At 40.3% G+C, this 21,674-nt stretch overlaps 2 protein-coding genes across 4 annotated transcripts in view; both read right to left on the bottom strand.

Annotated features, from left to right (window-relative positions):
* CASP3 (caspase 3) overlaps positions 1-21,674 on the bottom strand; it is a 180,485-nt gene that overhangs the window by 124,574 nt on the left and 34,237 nt on the right. The gene's annotated exons all lie outside the window — the stretch shown is intronic.
* The window catches only part of IRF2 (interferon regulatory factor 2), a 40,056-nt gene that overhangs the window by 17,283 nt on the left and 1,099 nt on the right, over positions 1-21,674 (bottom strand). Inside the window, exons 1-3 of one of the 3 annotated variants that reach the window (XM_079305667.1) lie at positions 21,466-21,603; positions 5,884-6,016; positions 4,867-4,974 (exon numbers count right to left, since the gene is read on the bottom strand). In XM_079305667.1, coding sequence (XP_079161793.1) covers positions 4,867-4,974; positions 5,884-5,889 — 114 coding nt within the window. In that variant the 5' untranslated portion in view covers positions 5,890-6,016; positions 21,466-21,603. Of the gene's footprint in view, positions 1-4,866; positions 4,975-5,883; positions 6,017-21,465; positions 21,604-21,674 lie in introns of those variants that run through there. The other 2 variants (XM_079305666.1, XM_079305668.1) reach the window with 2 other exon arrangements.

Genomic DNA, 21,674 nt, shown 5'->3' with positions numbered 1-21,674 from the left:
CTGATAGGCTTGAGGATTCTTCTGATGATTTTAAGTCACTAATTTATCAGCATCTCCAAGTATTTTGCTCCCTTCTAGCCCAGTGTCACTGTCACTGAAATCAACAGGAAAATATCCACTGGCGTCACTAAAAGCAGAACACAGTCCAAGTGTATGAAATACTCAGAAGCCACTTCACAGAGTATGAGCTTGGCAGCTTCCCAAGCTGACACATGGAAAAAACACGCAGTACTACACATTTCTAAGCTTTCATACAAAGGGTAGTCTTGTCAGCACAGACACTTTTATGATTAGGAAAAATATATCTGAAACTAAACCACCACAGGGACAGAGCAAAATCAATAATTCAGCCAGTAAATTCTAGCATGGTAAAGAAGTGACACCTTGCAAATTTGTATGCCAAGTAAACAGACATAAGGATATATCAATGGCAGACATCTTTCCAGTCAGGATAAATTAAACAGACACTCATGTGAAGAAGTGCATTGTAGATACCTGAACACATTTTAGTTCAGAAACTTTAGACCAAAGAGAAATGCACTTAAAGAAATACAAAGGAATGCTTTTTAAAATTTTGGTTTTTTTAACACACAGCTAAATCAAGGCATGCTTTAAATGGTCTCAGCATAAACTGATTCCCCAAGAGATCGTGGAAGATCCCTGGCAACTATTAAAGATAATAGTTTTAGGATGTAACTCCAGGTCTGGGGGCCCAATGGCTTTCAGAGCTTGATAGCATGTTTCCTACCCTCTTTCCACAAGCAATTAGAACACAGCATACTGGGCCAGGAGGATGCTGGATCAGATATGCTTTTATGTCATACAACCTGGTAATGAATTCCTTTGTTCTGACCTAGAGGGCTGCTTCAGAATTCTTCATGCTGTTTTCTGCAAAGCCATACAAATCAAGCTTGTTTTTTCTCCCCAGCTGGGAAGAATACTTATCTGGCTTCACATGCAGACATCTTGCACTATAAACTCTGCCACTGCACCTTTAGATCCAATTATCAGTCTGTGAAAAGAAAAGTACTTCCAGGGCAAAATGCACCCTCCTCCTGCAGCAGCCACCTGAGCTATACTACCTGATTTTCACCCTAGAATTTCATGCCTATTTCTCTCTACTGACTGCATACAGCTCTAGACAGGCAGCTCTCATTTAAACAACTGCATTGTAGATATCTGGTCGGGTGAGATAAATCCTTCACCCTTTCCCCTTCCCCCAACAATCCCTTTTCTTCCCTGATTGTCTGGTTAATATTTCACTCTGCCAAGGCTAGGTTTATTTCTCTTCCTTCCCATGTGATGTTTTCTTCTGAGCCTGAGTTCTGTCCTTCAATTCTTGTCTTTAATCCTTTCTGTCACATTTGCTTGTTCAGAACTGCATTCTTCCCTTCTTGGCTTCATCTTTAATTTGGTGCAAGCACTGATTTAACATGTTCCTCAGTCCCCTCAAGTCTGTACACTCTCAGTCTTCCTCTTAATGTAGTTCTACCATTTCTGTTACATGTTTTTTGCCTCTTTACTCTTCCCTCCACATATAAGTAAATCATCAACAGTATTACCTCTTTCCCCAACTTAAAAGAATTAAAAGCAAGCCTCAAAGCCACTATTTGTTGTCCACAACATTACCATGTTCATCAGACTTAGAATAAGCTCCCCTGCCTTTGCTCTTTCATAGACTATAATAAGCATGGGGAAAAAAAACCCCATACTTCAATAGAAAAAAGTTTCTATCAACAAGAACTTTAAGAATAGACCAGATTAAAATAGACCATATGATAATTCAAAACCTAGCAGACTGAACAAGACTCCAGACAGACATTCCTGTCATCATCAGCTGTACTCACTGCTTCAAAAGAAGCTGCAAGGACACTCAACAGCAGTCTAGGTGGTCATTACAGTGATTCAGTTCATTTCAGAAAGTTCTTCCCAATCCCAGATGTCTTGAAGCACAGGAAATATACCAAGTTATAAAACAAATAACAAAATCACAGAAGCCATATGTATTATAATTTTATAATACATATGTAAGTTTACATTCCTATACAGAAACTACAGATTTTCTCATCAACTAAGAAATATCTAATCTTCCCTGAAATCATGCAAAGACAGCTGATTACATCAATACCATGTAGTTGAGTGTTCTGTTCTCGTTTACCTGGATACCTTCTATTTAAATACTACTTCTTTATTTCACACATTATCAAACAAAAAAATACAAACACACATTATTCTTCTTCAGTCAGTGCTGCCTAATAATGACCTTAATAGGAAAGGGCTCATCAGTGCCTTCTCTCAGACTTGGAAAACCATGTGCTGACTGGTCTAGCATTCCATCACTGGACTTTTGTGTAGGAATCTCATGTTTCTGTTAAAAATGAGCCTCATCTAAAGTCAAAAACAAAACCCACAAAAATGTCACATTGTAACAGGAATTTCTACAAAACTCCAGTGGGAATACCAAAAGAGAAAAGCTGTGACATTCTTAGAAATAAGCATGAAAAGGAAAGTAGATCAAACCTCAGCTGTTTAGAACAGCATGGTGTTACTAATGCCAAGGTTGTGGTTTCAATCCCTTCATGGGCACCATTCATTTAAGAGTTAGATCTGATGATCCTCCTAGGTCCCTTCCAACTCAGAATGTTCTGTGATCTGTGATTACTTGGAACTCTGGCATTGCAAAATGCTGGGAGCAAGTGCTTGAGCCTGAGACCACATACTAGCTACAAAGTCATAGAATAAACCTGAAACAGCAGCATTCATTTCCAAGATAATACTCCAAGCATCCATCAAAGCAGCAGTTGCCTCTCTGTTACAGCTACTTGGAATGCTTCCTTTTCCAGATCTACGAAGAACACTGACCTCTCATAAACCCTCTTTTCACATCCCCTCTGCCCTCTACTGAACTATGCTGTTGCATTAACACTTCCCAGTTTTGTCTCTCTGGGAAGGCAAAGTGATTCTCTTCCTCTTTCATGCCACTCAGAAGGATAACATTTTCACCAGAGAGGTACATAAATATTTATATTTTAAGCCCTATAGAGGGGTTTGTTCTGGAGGTATAATGATGAACTGACAGTAGGAGAAAGAAGTATTTGGAAGCTGTACCTGATTTGTAATTTCTAACTGAGAGAAGTATAATTCTTTCTTCAGTTTAGAAAAAGTCCTCAAGAACAGACAGCCAATGACAACCCAGAATGGTAATAATTTCTTTCATATTTAAATCTTACTTCCTTAAAAGCTGTGCACACACGAGTTTCATTATCTTGATAATCTGACACACTTTCTTATCTAAACTGTGAATTGTCCTTTACCAAACTGTGATTAAAATACTACAGCCTGTCAAGTTGATTCTGTGGATATAGAATAGGCTGTGATACACATGACACTTCATTGATTCTGTTCATGGCTTTGTTTATGGTCAGGATTTACAGTAAAAATAGAAATATTTTTGGTTTCATGACCCATTTTTTTGAATGAATGTGTAAACATTTTTAAACAAAAATGCTCAGGATCACAATTTTCTTGTTAAGCATGATGAAGGCAATCCAGGCTGATGCCAAATCAGAGGGTAGAAGTGGGGAATCAGAGTTTAATAAACCTCAGGGCAGAAAAATTATTTCAGGATTAGACAGAAACGCCCAGCAAAGGACAGCAGACACAGACTGTCAGTAGAAAACCTAACATCAAAATAGAGATATTCAAGGAACAGAACCCAAACATGGGACTCAAATTACAAAGACAGCAGTAAAAACTGGTCTCCTCTTCAGCTGTGACCCCATTATGCAAGAACAAGGACCTACTTAAATTCACAGTGCAGCTAACTAGGGAATGGATAAAGCAATATTTATTTACCCAGCCACAACATAAGAGTCACTGATACAGGAAGTTACTGAGAAAAAAGATTCATAGATGAAATGTAAAGCACTCCTGATAATTTCAAAGATATAAGCATTTTTAGCTTTGAAAGCTGAAAAAAAAAAAAAAAAGTAGAAATTTCAATTGTCATTCTTCAATGCTAAAATGAGCACCTGAGTACCACAACTACTACTGCTGTAGGGAGGATACCAGACTATTTGTCTTAGTGACTTAACCAGACAGACAGTTCCTATGTTTCTGCACCTGCTTTTGTGCATTTCCACCCATTCTGATAATAAATCAGCCTCTGTAGCAAAAACAGCTTCATGCCTTTCAGCGTGGTGAATTACTCTCCTGCATAGTGCAGAAAGCATGCAACACTTCCACAATTCATTACTATTCAGTCTCAGATACACTCCTAGATTTTAGTCAGCCAATCAAAATTAATTCAAATTGGGCAGTGACATGTTTGAGCTCATGAATGTGCTCTCAAAGTGTCTTGAGCACTTAGTAAGAGCTCAGGAGCAGGAATATTAGGTTTAAGTCTGGCAAGGGAAAAGTTGCCCTATTTTCTCTCAGGTTGAGAAGTATCAGAGAAGTCACACAAGTCTGAAACAGGAAAAGTTGCTTCAGCTCAGAGTCTAACACAGAACATAGTCTTCCCTCTCAGAAGAGTATTTTGAACACATCCCTCTGATGCTACTAGTTGAACAATGTGTTCCCAGGTTAAAAATAAAGTCCAAGCAGAGTCTCCAGAAACACTCACTTCAACAACAAAGAGTTGGAAAATGCTTTTAAATGAGCCACAAATCCACCAGGCTAAAGCAGGACGCTTCAGATCTGGCAGGCGAGACCGGAGGAACTGGTTCAGCAGGAAGCATTCAGCTTTGCCCTTCCTCTCCACGTCACCCCTTTGAAAACCAGGAATGAGCTGATTTACCTATGCAGACCTCAGCCACTGCTATCAAGCTGCCCTTCAGCATGTGCATGCACCCCCCCCCCCCTTACCTTATTTAACCATTTCAGCCCCGGTATTCTGTTAGAGTTGATTTGCTCTTCCAGCCAGGGCCGCATCCGCATCCTTTCGACAGGCATTGTCACCCACCTGGGAAGGAGCTGCAGGGAACAAGGGACAAGGTTATTTGTTTGCCAGGCAGAACTCCCAGGCAGCTCCTCCACCTCTGCACAGTACACTTATTAAATCTCTGCAGGAACTGAATGATTGTAAATATAATCATTATTTTAGATTTGTGTGTGAGCCTCCCCTAAGAGCAACTGAGAGGATAAAGTCCTCTTTATGGCAGAAAATACTCTTCTGGTACACTTATATTAGAAAACCTTCACCTGAAGATGACACAGGGATCAGCAAAAGCTTTTCTGATGATACGGTGGGATACCAGCAGTCACAAATGAAAACACACTCTTGGAGATACGTTTTTTTAGTCCATGTACCTGCAAACGTAGGTATGTGGACCAAAAAGAGATATCTCCAAGAAAAAATATGTAATGAAAAAAAATCACATGCAGGAGGCATCATTGTACTAGCTAAAATGATGCTTCTGCCAACAAAAGAGCTTTCAAATGGTTAGAATTAATAAAAGTACATTTTACATCACAGCAATTTAGCATACCACTTTGGTTCTGGCTGAGTAGTTTGACCCCCTCCCTCCAGCTTTCTCTGATCAGTCCAGTCACTGATTTTTTTTTAGCTTTTATTTTACATTTCAGTGCTGTTCTGCTATGAAGTGAGTGCTTCACACACCCCTCAGCTGCACTACACCACCTCATAAGCTAAGACTCAAACTAAATTCTTTTTCTGCCTCTCTCTCGCACACACAGATGTACACATGACCTTGATGCCACTTCCCTGTTCAGAGCTGTAAATTATTGACATAAGAGTCCAAAGTCTTGAACCTGAGGCAGAAATTTTAAAAACATTAACCAGCTGGCACTAGACACAGATTAAAGCACCACATTAAATGCCTGTTAAGCACTCTGGAACCCATCATTTCCACATTCAAGTACTTGCATTTAGGCTGCTGCTTATCCTTGCCCCTCTGCACCGGGCTCAGCTCCTTCCTCTCTCTTTTGCTCTTCACATCTGTGTTCTCTCCATCATTCTTAGCTTCTCTGTTCCACTATTCTTGTCACCTTTGATCTTAAAAATAAAAAAGAGAAAGAAAAAATTGAAAGCACACAGCAATGGCACAAATGTAAATGGGTTTGTTCTCGCTTCCTATGGGACTACAGGCATGGGACAGACTAACAATTAGGCAGTACCAAGCCCACACCCAGCACAAGAGGAAGAAAAACGTTCAAAGTTTCCTCTCATTGCTCTGAGGACATGTATTTCCTTGAAACTAATAAGGAATTAAAAACTGAATGTAACAATAAGGTTCTTTGAAGTGTTTAGAGAATTTACCAGCAGCCATGCTCACACTAATTTCTTAGCAAATATACTGGCATTTTGTTTACTACTGCACAGAGCTGGCCACTCATGTTTCAGCTGCAGCCTCTTGCACTAACTACGAATTTCTAAAATAGCTCAGAAAACGGTTGCAACTGCTCAGCTCCCTTTCAGGTTCACTTCAGATATGAAAAAACAGCTAAACCCAGGAATCCAAGAAAGGACAAGCCCTTGTGCATTTCCTCTCTCTGTGTAAGAAGGAAACTGTTTTCTGGGCAAGGGTGATGTGGGTTCAGCTTTTTTATTCCCCAGGTTGGTGGCCAACAGCCAGCCATGCCACTGCACCCCACTCCCTTTGGCACCAACCATCCAGGTTGCAGAATGTGTACAGGAGATCTCTACCACGTTCCCCTACTACAGTTTGAGTCAAAGCTGAAAAATGCAAATAGCAATGTACTAAAAACATGAGCAAATTTTTATTTGTCTGACAAGGAAGAAACAATTATGTGCAACAGATGCATTTCTTTGTAAGGTATCTTTAAGTATGCATCCACTTTTGAGACAATTCCTGGAAACACCCCATTAGATTCAATATTCAATATGAGTGTTTCCATTTAGCAGTCAGACTCCTCTTGTCTTCTGGGTAATGAGCCCCAAAGACAAATTTCAAGCCCATCTGAATGAACAGTTTAGACAGAAGGCAGAAAAGTCATCTTGAAAGCAGCAGCAATGAATCCCACTTGGGACAGGCAACATGGAAGAAACAGAAGCTGTCTTTGTACAAAAGCAATGCATTTCAGGAAACGAGAAAGCTGCCAACAATTGCTACTACAAGGAAGCCAGTCTTGCCCAAAATGGCAGAGTTGAGACAACCTGTCTTTTCTCTCCCACATCCCTGGGGGCTTCCCCAGCTGCTCCCCTGCACATGATGCAGAGAGATGCTCATCTTTTTGGCGCCCTGGGATTCCTCTGGGATTAGCAACTGCAGCTGTCAGCACACACCTTCCTATTCATCACCCACACCAAGACAAATTAATCCAAGGTAATCAGGAGAAAAGCTTGGCTTATGAGAAGAGGGGAGTGGCTCCCAAGATCTGTTCTTCTGAAAGTAAATTCAAACCCAGGTAAAAATAATCTTACAATGATGTTCACTGGAGGGAAGTGTGGGAATCTTTTGTATGTCCTTCACAGAGGTGTGAGCATAGACGTGCTTCTGCTCATCAAAACACAACCCCCACCCCATGCTCCTTTAAGAGAACATGCTGCTGAAAATAAAGCTGGATGTCTTCAGAAGACATTCCTAGACCTGTCTGCCTCAGGACAGCAGTGACCACAATGGCGTTAAAATCTAGCAGGGTTTTTGTCAGTTGCATGTCAACAACATTCTTTCAATGAAAATACCAAGTCAACTCTACTGAGGAATTGCCTGTGGAAATGAAGGTGCCATATTGCCACTAAGAGCTGTCAAATGCCTGATTTATTTGTACAGAAAGAAACATCAGCATCTTCAGTGCCTTTGAAGTGGCTCCTATCTGTCCATAAATGGCATTACTGGATGCACTTGAAGCCTTATTCTACTGGCTCCAGGTGGGAGACTCTGGAATCCATCCATCAGTGAGTACAGATTCAAACACCCGACATTAAAAATCATTCTAGTTTGTAAAGACATTTGAAATGCTCCAAAACAGGTAGCAAAAGTATGTAAAGTTTCAGGGGCCACTGCGCAACACCACGCCAGCTTCACTATCCAACAGAATATATCAATTATAAAGCAAACCTACAAAGATGGAAACTAAGGTAAACCCTACAAAACAGCAGGTATGCCAAGTTTCTTGCCAACCCCTCCCCAGTGTTTACCCAGCTGAACAAAAAAAATGCAGAAACAGTCAATCCTTTTAAGAAGAACAAAGTATCAACATCTATAATCTGGAGCTGGCTGTAAAACTAAAAGCATTTATCCATCTATACGCCAGTCCTGGTCAGCTTAAATGTTGCACTTCCCCTGCACATTCACACCTCAAAGAAGCTACATACAGCTATTGGTATTTTTTGTACTGAGGACAAGTGCATGTCTAACACTATTTTCAGAGCTGCCATGATATCCAGTTCCCACTGGCTTCACCACTATCATGATCTCCTGAGCTGTGGGTAAGCAAAACCCACCCAGCTAAAAATCCTCTGGCCTAAGCAAACCTCTCCAGAAGCCTGATTACTTTTGCCTACTGAACCTTAACACTCTGGTAAACCAGGAGAAGAATGGCTTAATTCCTGCCTTGGGACACTTAACATCATCTTCCTCCACACTGCAGAGACCATGGATGGAGTCAGCAAAGAGGAGCAGAGCCACCTGGGAGGGAGGAAGGAGCAGAGGGAAAGAGCAGCACCAGCTCCACCAGTGGCAAAGAAGCACCTTGTACTCCATCACTCCATCACCCTTCAGTCCCATCCCAGTTCTGCTGCATGCTAATGCTACTCTTTGCATAGACAGCTTTCTGAAGAAGCATAGGAACTTAACAGGCTTACAAGTAGCACTTTTTTCTGCAGTCTCCTTCATCTACTTGAACCTGGACCATGGCTCCCACCCTGCTCAAAGATACATGAGACAGCACAGCCAAGAGAGGAAGGCACTCTGGCATTAGGAATGGGAAGGAGCAGCTGGGAAGGAGGAACCCCTTAATCCAAAATTGTTCCTGTGCTTTCAGACAGCAGCTTTAAATCTGGATAGTACTGACCCCCAGCATGTCCTTGGTAAGAACACAGGAAAATGATTAATACTCCCAGAGACCCAATGTTGAAGTCCTTCAGGCATTATGTTGAAAATTATCCCTGTTTGTTTTTTCTTCTGGTTTATTGCTGTCCCATGGTGGAGGAAAGGAAGACCAATCATCAAGAAACACAGTCAGCTGCAGATGGGACCTCAGAGAACATTTTTCCACCCTATCTTGAAAGAGGAGCTCCTTTAGACATTGTAAGTAGGACTATATTACTCTATGATTCTTAGTAAGGCATTCTTAGTAAGATAGCCAGTCTTCAAAATCACTATTTTTAACCATGCCTCCTACAAATGTATCAAGACTGGGAGCTTCAGAAATATAATTTCCCTTTTCTTGCTCTATTTTTACCACCTGTCTTAATATTAGAGGGGCCACATTCGGAGGAATTTGCTGTTTTGGGGGTGGGAGCTTAAATATATTGATAAAGATAGCAATAAAATTATTCCCAAACCAGCAGTGAGTGGGCAAGTCATCAGCCCCAACTCACTGGCATTTGCATGGAGGGGGAGGCCACTGGGAGCCTGTGAAGAGCTATTCCCACACAAGAAGCATGGCCCATGGATGGGCTGCCACCACAGTTTATGGAGGGATTATTTTCATCCTCTTTGGAGCTTCAATTACTGCACTAATCATGGTACTTCTGTGGTCAGTTCAGTCTATTTTTTGCAATGAGAAACTTCAAGAACAGGGTGAAGGTTACTCCCCAACAAGCTATAAACTGGTTGCAATCTGCATATACACATTCTTACTCCACAATGATTGATAAAGAGCTTGTAGTCCCTCCCTACTCTCCACAAGAACATTCTAGTAAGTCTGACTTGTTTTTTCCTTCACAGAGATAACACTCCTGCCCTACAGAAAGTGTAACCTTTGAGAATGAAGAGCTCTTCACTAGAATTACAGCAGTTGTAGATAGAAAGTGAAAGCAATGGCATGGCAAGCACCACATCTGAGCAGTACATGATGTTCTCTTTCCTTCAGTTTCACTCTGGCAGTATCTGGATAACTGAAAAGGCACAAAGATTATCCCCAAAAACACAAGCTAGTCTCTGCCTGTGGGTACTTTCTTAGAAGTATATTCCTATGGAAAAACAACAAAAAATAATAACAAAACAAAACAAACAAACAAAAAAAAACCTCCCAGAAAAACAGTTCTTTCCCTATCACAAAGTATCTAGTTAAAGATTTTTCAGTATATGGAAATATTAAACCTTGTGAAAAGTTAAGGTGGGATGAGATCTTAGAGGCACTTTTGTGAAGTAGGTCACAGCTTTTGCTCAAAGCTGTGGAAAAACATCTGCTCCTCAGAGGACATGTGCAGAATATTGTGTGATATCAATTTATCTTTTCTTTGCAAATATAGAATGGGCAATACTATTTTTTTGCAAAGTTATCTTTACTTGTGCTTTGTTGATAAACTTTTAAACTATTCTCTTTGTTTGCTAAGGTTGATGCAGTTAAGAAAAGCATCAATCATACCATGTGACCAAAGAGATATGCTGAAATGAGACCATATGCTAATTTTAGGATTCAGAGAAATGGGTTCTGTATTTGCATCTGTGCCAAGACTGTTCCAGTCTAAAAGGAAACATGATCTTTTTTTAAAGAACAGTACTTGGAGCAAAATTCTCCTCTTTGCTTACAGACTGAACTCTGCCTTCATATAGGATTTTGCAATATGACCACCTTTTCCAGCTATTCTGCTGTGAATATCACTTTCAAAGATTTCACCATCTGTACTCTGAGCAAAGCAAGTCAAACTCATCCGAGGGATAGAGCCTTCTCCCAGGTAAGAAAACCTGCTAGACTCATCTGCCCAGAAATATTTCAGAAATGTGAGATTGACACTGAAAGGACAACAGAAATACACTTTACTTAGCTGCTTTGACTGTGGACACCCAAACTCCCCTGCCTGCAGTGTGTGTGGAGACAAGATCTCGGCTTGGTACATTTCCTGCCATATGGTGGAGGAGAATCTTACCACAGGTGCTGCAGAACATGCCTTCTTTCTGATAATCCTAAATTATGCCAATATCCTTCTTTTTAATTTTTTTTTTTTTTTTTTTTAACCAAGAGCAAACCTCTTCATTAAAGAGTAGCAAACTAGTAAAAGTGGGCATTACCATTCTTAGAGGTACAAGGGTTACAGGTTCAAAGTGAAATCCTTACTTAGAAAACAGATACAAAATCAGAAAACCCAGAAAAAACAGTAACAGACTTTCTGGACTCATAGCTAGTTAAAAGGTAAAACCTACCCTCTCTAGTCTTTTAATTGCATGTAATGGTGCCTCTTTTTTCCTTAGCATTATTCTGACAGTGATGCCCTGTTGAACAGGGCAGGAAGGGGGAAACATGACTGGCAGATTTTTTTCTCAATAAGCACCTCTGCTGTGAGCTCTGTTAAAGTATTCATGGCTGATCTGCTCCACAGACCCAGCTCATGTTGGCTGTAACATTTGATCCACATTGTAGCAACAGCAATATTTTTCCTGCTCTTTCGAAATGTTTTGGTGGCAGCAGAAAAGACTATGTCCTTCCTGTCCATCACCAAGAAAGAGTCCACTGCAGCCAGAAAAGGTGGTACCTTATTTACTCTGGTGCCTGCAGGAAAGAGGCAATTTTGTCAAGACAGGCCAGAAAGACAAGAACTTGAGAGCTGGCAGGGTGGGAGAGCACAGGTCTGAGCAGACTGGTGTAAGGAAGGCATGGCCTGGCCATTAAGAAGAATGTATACAGGCAACCACCAGGCAATACTTCCCCTGCTTCCCCAGGTGTGGGAAATGTGGCAAGGCTACAACAGGACTATGGCTGCTAAGGGGAAAGCTTTGTGGGGTGGTGACAAACCTGGGAAAACAGGCTGCTGCATGACAGATTCATGCTAGCAACAGCTACCCAACCTTTTAAGGCTCTGCAATGCAGTGTTCAGGTTCTTCCCACCTCATTGCAAGGCAGATGGAGGAGGAGGGAAGCATTCAGCATGCACTCCTCTCCTGCTGCTGTACCCAAGAATGATACACAAAGTAGAATGAAGAAAAGCCCTTTTATCCTCAAACAACAGAGGGCAAAAAACAACCAACCCAACTTCCCCTGCAAACAGAACAAAACAAAAACCAAAGAAAACAAAGACAAAAGTAACTCAAACATGTACTGAAATCAGCATTGCAGACTGCATGTTAAACACGCCCAGGAAAATGTACTGTGAGAACTCATACTGTATATGGAGTGTGTTTCATCAGCCCTATAGCATTTCTGTCCCACCCAAAGGGTGTTAACATGCCCTGGCTGGGATTCAGACGTTACACATCAAAACAGACTTTTTCCTTTGGTTTCCATGCAGAGCTTATTCTCCCTCAGCACCAAAGACATGAGTTGTTATTTTGCAGTGATCTCAGGCCTAATTAAAGTTAGCCTTTGGATTTGCAGACTAGAAGTTCACTGAAGAAAATCCATCTTATTTTAATATAATAAACCCAAAAGGTTGCTCTTTTTTTGCTTCTGGACTTAGCCATAATGAAGGCTTCAGCCCTTCAATATCCACAATGAAATCTCCCTTGTGCTGGCTCTTGTGTTGAACACTATCACAACACTAGAACACAATGTCTGTGGCTGATCACATCCACTTCTCTGGCACTGCAGCAACCTACACCGATGTCTGTTAGTCTGGTGACAATACAAAACGATTGCTTCAGGTTCAGCTTTAAAAAATACTTTGTTTCCTGGAGGTTTCTTTCATTTTTTTCCTTCAGGTCTTGCAGGGAGTGAAGATGGGAGATTCTGGTGGCATCAGGATGACAACACATCTGTACAAGAGACACTATCCCTTGCCACCTTCTCCAGGAGTCTCAAAAACAGTTATAAATTGATTATTTATAATCAGTCCAATAACTGATTTGTCTTCTTCTTAAGCTTTATGTTACATTTGATGACCGATCATGATTTGTCCTTAATATCTGAGATTTCTAAATATTTTGGTCTCAAATGCTGCCTAAAAGAGAGGTGGTGACTTTCCTGTACTTCACTCACACAAATTTGGGAGGGCCTTGTTTACAAAAGATTTGTTGTCACAGTTGTCAGAGAGCAATTAATTCCTTGCACTGGGGAGCAGTTATTCTCAAAATAATAAATTTTATCCTGGAAATAAGCACTCATATGCAAATCCACTCCTGAATACCCACATGTATTTGCTGCTGCTGCTTAGCTGTGTCAGTTGGAATCCATGGAAGCCAAACTCTGTGTGTTCTTTAAAGCTGTCAGGAAAACTCAGCATTTGACACTTGATTCATAAAGAATTTTCCAGCCTGATGAAAACTAGGCTATTAGAGCTCAAACGATTATAAACAATCACTTCACTGATGTAACTCAATGTCATTCTGTTAGACCACTGTATTCTCATGAGCTCCATGACTAGCTTTACAGGAGACATCCCTAAACTTTTAACAAGCACTTTTACTACATAGGTCCTTCTGAAAGCAGTGGGAAATTATGCATGCACATACCTGCAAGATGGGGATCCTAAACTGTGAGAGTACCTTGTAAAGCCTGGGCAGCCTTAATCTCAGTGTCCTGCCTAACATTCCTTTGCCTAATTAGGGGTGAGTGCTTTATAGGGTGCTATACATTAGAAAAGAGCCATTGTAAAAGTGCTTGATCTCATTGCTCCCACACTGATGGCTTGTGAAGTTCAGACAGGATTTCAATGACATTTCAGAGGCACTCAGGGAAGCAGAAAAAAATTATTCCAGATAGCAAACACTAAGAAATGTGTTCAAGGAAGAGTTTTCACATTCACTGACCATGACCTGCACCTGATATAATCCAACTTGCTTGGATTGGACTTGTTTCTCACAGCTACCTTTGTTTGTATAACATACTGTTCTGCAACACACAGCAAGAACTATTTGCACACTACACTAAGTGTGATTTAATATTTGCTTAAAGCTTTCATTTTATTGTCTGGGCAAGGGCAGTTTCTACCACCGAAGTTAATAGCTAACCCACAACTACACCTTTGCTACTAAAACTTCTAATTGTTAGCACAGCACCCAGATCCAGCAGCAAGACATAAACTACCTCTGCCTAACCTTACAAAGAGAAGCAAGCCCAGCCCTTTCAGCAAAGCAATTTCTCCTTTACTTCTAAGAAAAGGTATTCAAGAAAAGTATACACTTTTTCAGATTTGTAAAAAAACAATCTCATGTTTACTTAGACACTTTCTTTACAGACAGATCATGGCAGGCACAAACTTGGGGGCTGGGATCCTCTGAATCACCCACTGTGAGATGGAAACATGTCTGTCACATGAACTTATTTACAGTTACAAAAATAGCACCATGAAAGACACAGATGTGTTGGGCACAAAAAAAATTAACTAGTTATTACAGAGATATTGCTTGGCACTGGAGAATTTAAGAGAGAAATATCTTTCTCTTGCACACACAAATTTAAAGGTGTGCACCTAAAGTGTACTAAGTATTAAAGCTTGTACTTATGCCTGTTGAAATTATATGGGCTAATGCTCCTTTTTCTAAAAATGCTACTCTTTCCTCTGCCACAGGAGATACAGAATATGAATAGTTAATAGGATGGGTTACAAATTGTGCTTTTAATTTAAAGTTTTTGTGTTGACCACAGACCAACAGCAATTAGCCTCACTTTGTGATCTGCAGCAGCTATTTCTACATCAGAAGTTTCCTAAAATACTACTAGAGTGAGCTAGAGTGACACAACTCAACTCATCTTCACTTCTCATCTAAGCTGCATAAATATTATTAAATTAAACAAAACTTGACTTTAGATTCTCTCATCAATCTCAAATCTCAGAATTGTTCCGGCATCCAAAACACTTAGTTTTTCTATGTTTGAATGCAATGTGTTGAAATGTGTGAGAACTGGACCTCTGGAATTAAAGTTTTTCATTTCACCCCAGCACAGCTTGAGCAGAGATTGTCCAAGCTTCTCATCAACATCCAACCTTTTTTTCAATATAGCCCAGGAGCATACATCTCTAAATAGGAGAAAGACATTTATTTGAGATTACACAGCCATCCATTCATCCACATTTTGGCTAACTCACCAGATAGTTCTCAAGGTCACAAAGTACATTTTAGCTGTTGACTGGTCTGTGGAAATTGAGTGAAACCATTCACAGTCACTCATGGCATCAGCAAAGCTGATACTGGCTTTTGGTTATAGTTGATCTGCCCCTGATCTAAGTGGGTGATCCCAAAGGAGGAATTGAAAAAAAAAAAAAAAAAAAAAAGGCTGACCATGGATTTTATACCAAATTTTATCAGCAATTTGAATCTCAACATGACTAAAACTCAAGCACTCTGGCCAGCTGAATTACTGACTCCCTTTCATCATCCTGGATGTCATCACTTCCACTGTACTTTGTGTACGTGTTTGCCACAGCATTTCAAAACAACACTTCTGTGACTGAAGAAGACACCACTTCCCATATTGCAGGGCCTTTGCCCAGACCTCTGGCTGTGAAAAGTGGTACCTGGATAAACCAGGAGTGCAGCTCCTACCCTCTATTGTGTAGTTTGCTAAGGGAGTGCTGCCATGCAGCAGTCTAATTTAGACGACAGATTAAATAAATGGCAAAACTGAATTAATTTTTCAAGTTCTCATGCTTCTTTCCTCTGTGTTTATTCTTTCATTTTTGCCAACTGGGAAATGAAAACCAACGGAGTCAGTTTCACTTTTGTTTATATTAGGTTTCAATTTTATCCTTAAGTATTGCTTTCATCTTTTTCATGTAACACTGTTGGGATTTCAAATGCTGCAGGCAAGCTTTCAGTAATTTTAAAACATTACTCTCCTATCCTGCCTGTTTTCCTATTGCAGAATTATTTTTATTTTAGATAAACTTTTTAAGATGATGTCACAATTTTGGAAAGTGTTTTGGGGTAGGGCTGTTTAGTTTTGATTCTACAGAATTATATGCCTCAAATAATTAAATTCAGTACTTCATTATTTTTCACTTGATTCATGTCTCAGTTGCATATTAAGACCATTTACAGGATTCAAGAAAACACCTTAAAAGAGCAGCCAGTACACCAAATGCACAAAAGCCCACATCACACACCAAATGTGTTATATGCATGAAATGCACATAAATAGCTAAATGTATTGCTACCTTAATTTATGAAACAACAAAGGCAGTATCTTGCTTAGATAAAGCTGTAGGAGCTTGCCTGGAATGCTGTCAAGCAATATGCAATATCAATAGAAATATTACAGTGCAGGCTTTGTCTTCTGTGCACTTACCAGGCCCTTCAAGTTGCATATACCCCTCCATACATATCAAAAAGCAGAACTTAACCACAGGTCACACTTTTCAAAACCAAATGCGTAAGCAACCCTTCCTTCTTTTGTGCTGTATTAATGTTAAGTATTTAAGCCTTTAAAAAGTACTTAAAATAATTTTACAGCAAAAGGGAAATGGTTGGACAACATCCACTGTCACGTGCAGTTCAGAACAAAGGACAAATTTAACCAGTTTTGATGCACCTTAACACCATTCCTAACACCAGAAATATACTGGGAGCTACAAACCAAGTCTGTCAAAGTTAGCTGAAAAACATCAAACAGCAATCTGCCCTACTCTTTAGCAGACAGGAATATGAAAATTATTACTTCCAAGCTTATCTTTAAAGATAGCAACCTATATAGCAACAATTGAATGTTAAAATAACTTAAGAGTTAAAACTCAAATTCTGCACCTGGAGTGAAACAATAGCCACATGCAGGCAGATTTGCTCCTGGAAGTGTGTCCAAGCTGCAACAAGATAAAATGCTTGCCCTGCCCTGAAGACTGCTGTGCTTGATTTAATGCAATCTGCTCCCAAGCAAACAAAGGGGTCAGAAGATTTCCAGCATACAGAAAGCTGGGCTTGCAACATATTACAAATTAAGAAACCAAACATTACAGTGGTACTGCTTACCATTTCTTTCTTTCTTCTCTAGGTCATTCAAAAATACAGAAAATTTTCACGAGCTCACAAGAAACTGAAAACATATCCAGTACTAACTGTAAGAGCAAGTTTTAAAACCTTTTCAGTTTGTCAATATTATTTATGCTATATACAAAATATCTTAATTTTATGTATTTACATGTGTAGATGCATAGATATGTATATATGTGCATACATATACTTACATACACATAGGATTACATTAAACTATAAACTGTTAACATGGATTCCCTTCCACTAACTGTTTAATTGTTTATTTCAGGCTTTTTTCAGTGGCTATTTTAATCTTAAGACAAGAGTTTACACATAGTCAATACAAAGAAGAACCTTCTCACAGTTCCAATAAAACTTCTGAAACAAACTGAACCAAAGCAAAACAAAAAAACCCCAAGAGAAAAATATTTAATTACACCAAATGAGATTTTGCATAATGCTATTCCTGCATGAGAAATATGCACCTTAACAAATCTGTTCCTCTAATTTACCCTATCCAGAATCTTTTCAGCTTACTTATTTATTTGTTGTTTTGTTTTGCACTTGAAATCTCAAAGGACAAACCGGAAATGTTTTGCCCTAATCAGAGTTTGTAGCAGCACAAGCTACCATAAAACTTCTGTAAACACTGCCTCATGGTTTATACCCCCAATATCACAATCATTGGAGGCCTTTGAAGAATCAGGTTTCAAAAGAGCAGTCTTTACAAATGAGACAGAGAGATAAGCAAGAGAAACATGTGATTAGCTTTGTATCTTTACCTAGAAACGAACCATGACTTTTAATACATGATGCATAAAATACAAGCTGAGGCTCTAATCCTGCAAATGTCAGAGGACTTTTGGAGGAGTACTGCCCCAATGCAATGTTGAATGCTTACAGGATACACTTAACCTGACTGTAACTGGTGTCTGATTAACAATGACCGGGGTAGCAAGTCCAAATTAAACAGGATCATCATAGACTTTCTATTTCCTGAGAGTTTGATAAAATCTTATGCTACAAGTTTCACATAACAAAGGGCAATACGGGGCCTTGCTTCTCTCTGTTATCTGCAAATGGACTGTGGCTTATACTTCTCAGTGGAAATTTCTATTAGCAGTTTTCAGCAATGATTCTTGATCAGCATCTGAAGTAATTCTTTGTCAGCAGTCAGTGCCCAAAATTTGATACTGAACTGTCCTGACTGCTAAGTTGCACAGCAAGTTTTTCTCCAAAAGGCTGACTAATCACTCGTGAACCCGAGTAAACTCCTGACATACATGCAGTGGCTGTGAGCACCACAATTTATGAAGTGCAAGACAAACTTCTGGTTTTTTGAAGTTGCCTCCAATTGTCTTATTTGGGTGTCATTTATCTCACCTCTTTACTTTCTTCATGACACTAATGATTTTAAAGAATATCTGCACAGTCCCTTCAGTCACTTCCTTTCCAGCTACTTACTCTTTCACAAAAGCTCCTTCCTACCCTTCATAATCTTTGACATATTCTTCTGTAGCTCAGCAATTTTCACTACTTCCTGAATCAGGAGAGGGGAACAACACGGATTTGTAGTGGCATGGTGGTGTTTTCTACTTCTTTTTTTCACTCCTTCCTAATAATTCCAAACCTGTCCTGTCCTTTATTAGCCACATCTTGGCACAGAGTTTATTTTTTTATTGGATTATACAAGTTGTATGTTTTTTTTCCTGAGTAGAAAGCCAGTCCACTCTTCATTTTTGTGTACCGAAAATTAGGATTGCATGTGCATTACACTGAAATTGGTCTGTACTGAACTTCATCTGCAAACTTACATCCACACTTTCAAAATAAGATTCTTCTGGAGACTTTGTGGTTCAGCCTTTGGGATTTCCATGCTCCAAATGAGTTAATATTACCAGCAAACTTGTCACATTCCCACCTATCCCTTCCTCTATCCCTTGAATGGCATGGCTCTGGGCAGTCTTGGGGTGAGGGGTGCAATCTCTTTCCACTGAGCAAACTGGCCATGACTGCACAGCCCGAAGCAAACTGATCCCACCTTGAAATTGGCCCTGCTTTAGTAAAGGCTGCATCACCCAGACAACACCCCAGCAGTATCTTTAGAGAACCGTAGAAGAGTCATGGCACTCAAGTCCCTGGCAACAACAGTCAGGCCTAGTCTTTGTCACTTTGTTTCACATTTATACCCATGTTCACTGGTCTCATTCACTAATCCTTGGCAACCAACCAACCAAAAGAATCTCTTTAAACTCTTTCTTGGTGAAGAAAGGCTCAGAGAATTTGTTTCACTCTTCCACTGACTTTATCTTCCTTGGGCACTCCTCCTACCCATGGATAACTTATCAGCAAGCTTCCTGAGTTTGATGTGCTTCAAAGAGTATATTCTAATTGTTCTCCTGCCTTTTAGTAGCATGACTCTTTGGCTTACCTTATTATGTTTGACACAGATTTTATGTTCTTTTCCACCTTTCCCATTTGAAGACAAAACCTGAACATTTGAAAGTGGTCTTTTTACTTGTACTGAGCTGCTTTACTTTGCTTGCTGGCCTGCTCAGCTTTTTTGGTATTTTTGACAGATGACATACAATTGTTCTGAGCCTTTACTATTAGTGTCTTTGAAGAAGTACATGCCACTTGCAACTATTTTACACTTTTGGCTGTCTCTCACCATTTGATTAATTTCTTTCCTTGCTATACGAAGCCCTACTTCAGAAGAGTAAACACTGCCACAACTCCTGCTGCTCCTGAAACAACATTGAGTTTAAGGACATTATGACCAGTGTCATGTCAGAATTGGCTAGGATTTTGAATGCAAAATCCTGAACTTAATTCTTGCTGGCCAGTACCTTGTCCAGAGTTGTTACTCCCAGTGTACTCACAAGCTACACCCAGGAAGTAGGGGTTTTTGGCACTTAGGCAAATTTCATTTTGGGCCATAATCTACATGGGGGCAACTGAGGCCTCTCATTAACGATCCCATTTCCTACTCTTGAAGCTTCTCTATGCTCTCTTAATAGAGGACAGTTATTGTCAACATCTAGGTTGGACAGTCAGTCATATAGCCTAATCTCTCTACTCTTCCTACACAGGCCTAGAACATCAAGCTGTGGCACGCTGTGTTACTTCCCCAAACAGTTATTTCCTCTTTAACAAAATGTTTCCCACATCATGCACATGCAAGCAACTCAGTCCTCTCTACGCATCCACAAAGTTTTTGATATTCCAAGTATTCTATAATGGAGACGTTTTAACACCATGGAGGTGATGATGCATCACTTTGAGAGAGTGAGTGTCATGGCAAATTTTAAAATCCTTATCCACCAGCTTTTCCCCACTGTTTGGTTTTTAAACGTAAATAAATATATGTGGTATATATAAGCATAGGTTTTCATTGAAGGCATACATAGCTGGCTGCAAATTTATTTACATAAAGCCTATTCTTCTAATGTAGACTCTATTTATTAAAATTTTTTTTCTTCTCTTGAATCTTAACACCCTTTTTTCTTCATAATTTTCTCAACTCTGTATTAAAACTGCCCCTAACTTCACTTGGTCCCACAGATCAAAGACCTTTTCTCAATGGAGAAAGGGGCCTTTAGCCCCCCTTCCTAAAAGCCTGCATGTTCCTTCTCATACCTCTTGGTTAGCCATTTTCACACAGCGTGGCCTGTGATGAAAAACTCTTCTCTAGAGACACACTTGACATCTAGAATCTGTCACTTCTGCTATCAGCAAGTAACTGGGTAGCAGTGCTAATATATGTGCCAAACTATAATAATGACTGACTGCTCTACCTGCATCTCCCAACCTGGGACCTGCAGCCTCAGAGGCTAACACAGGGCTCAGCAGGCTGACACCTTGCCATGCTGTACCTCACTGAAGAGCTGCAGTGTGGCACATGACCACAAGGAACTGTGCCTCACACCTTTCATCGTGGTTTACCAGCAACAAGAAAGGGGCACATGAATAATTCCCTGGCAGCATGTTACCAACAGGAGCCAAAGAAGGACACTGATGCATCTGAAAGGGTTGGTAGTAAGGAAAGACTCCAATTCAGACTGAGACCATCTGCCTCCCAGATCAATTCTGCTACTTTCGTGTGACTGTCTCTATATTAGGGTGAATTTAAATGTTGCTGCTCCACTCAACTCTCTTTTTATGGTACTAACACAGGCATTCTGCAAAGGTTGTTAAGACTCGCATAAAATAACCAAAAACTTAAACATGTTGCATTTCACCTCCAGAAACTGAGGTCTTCATTTACAACTGCTCGTACCTTCAAGCGAATGCGGTCTGCAAGACCTTAGCACGGTATGGTGGGCTATAAATTACAACTGTACGCTCACCGGAAAGAGAGCTCTGCCCTCCGGAATTCCTTTATCTGAGCTCTGTGTCTAAACAAGTAAGGTTAAGACACAGACTCTGCTGCTTAGCTCCCACTAATCACAGCGGGAGTTAAAGACCTAGGTACCTCTGGGAGTCTGTGCCGGGGGGTCCTGCCCTTCAGGTACTTGCAACTTTCATCCCAGCCATCGCAAGACGCTTGAAACGTGACCCTGCGTGCCGCGCACAAAGAAAATCCTGGTTCCCAGCTTCCCTCTGGGGTCAGACGTGCAGCGCTCGGCTCCCCGCTCGCTGGCGTGGGGCAGGACGGCGCCCGCAAAGGCGGCCGTGCCCGCC

The sequence above is a fragment of the Erithacus rubecula genome (genome assembly GCF_903797595.1).
Source record: "Erithacus rubecula genome assembly, chromosome: 5".
Lineage (NCBI taxonomy): Eukaryota > Metazoa > Chordata > Aves > Passeriformes > Muscicapidae > Erithacus > Erithacus rubecula.
Note: the sequence above shows the minus strand (reverse complement) of the source record. Positions and strands in the feature narration are given on the sequence as shown.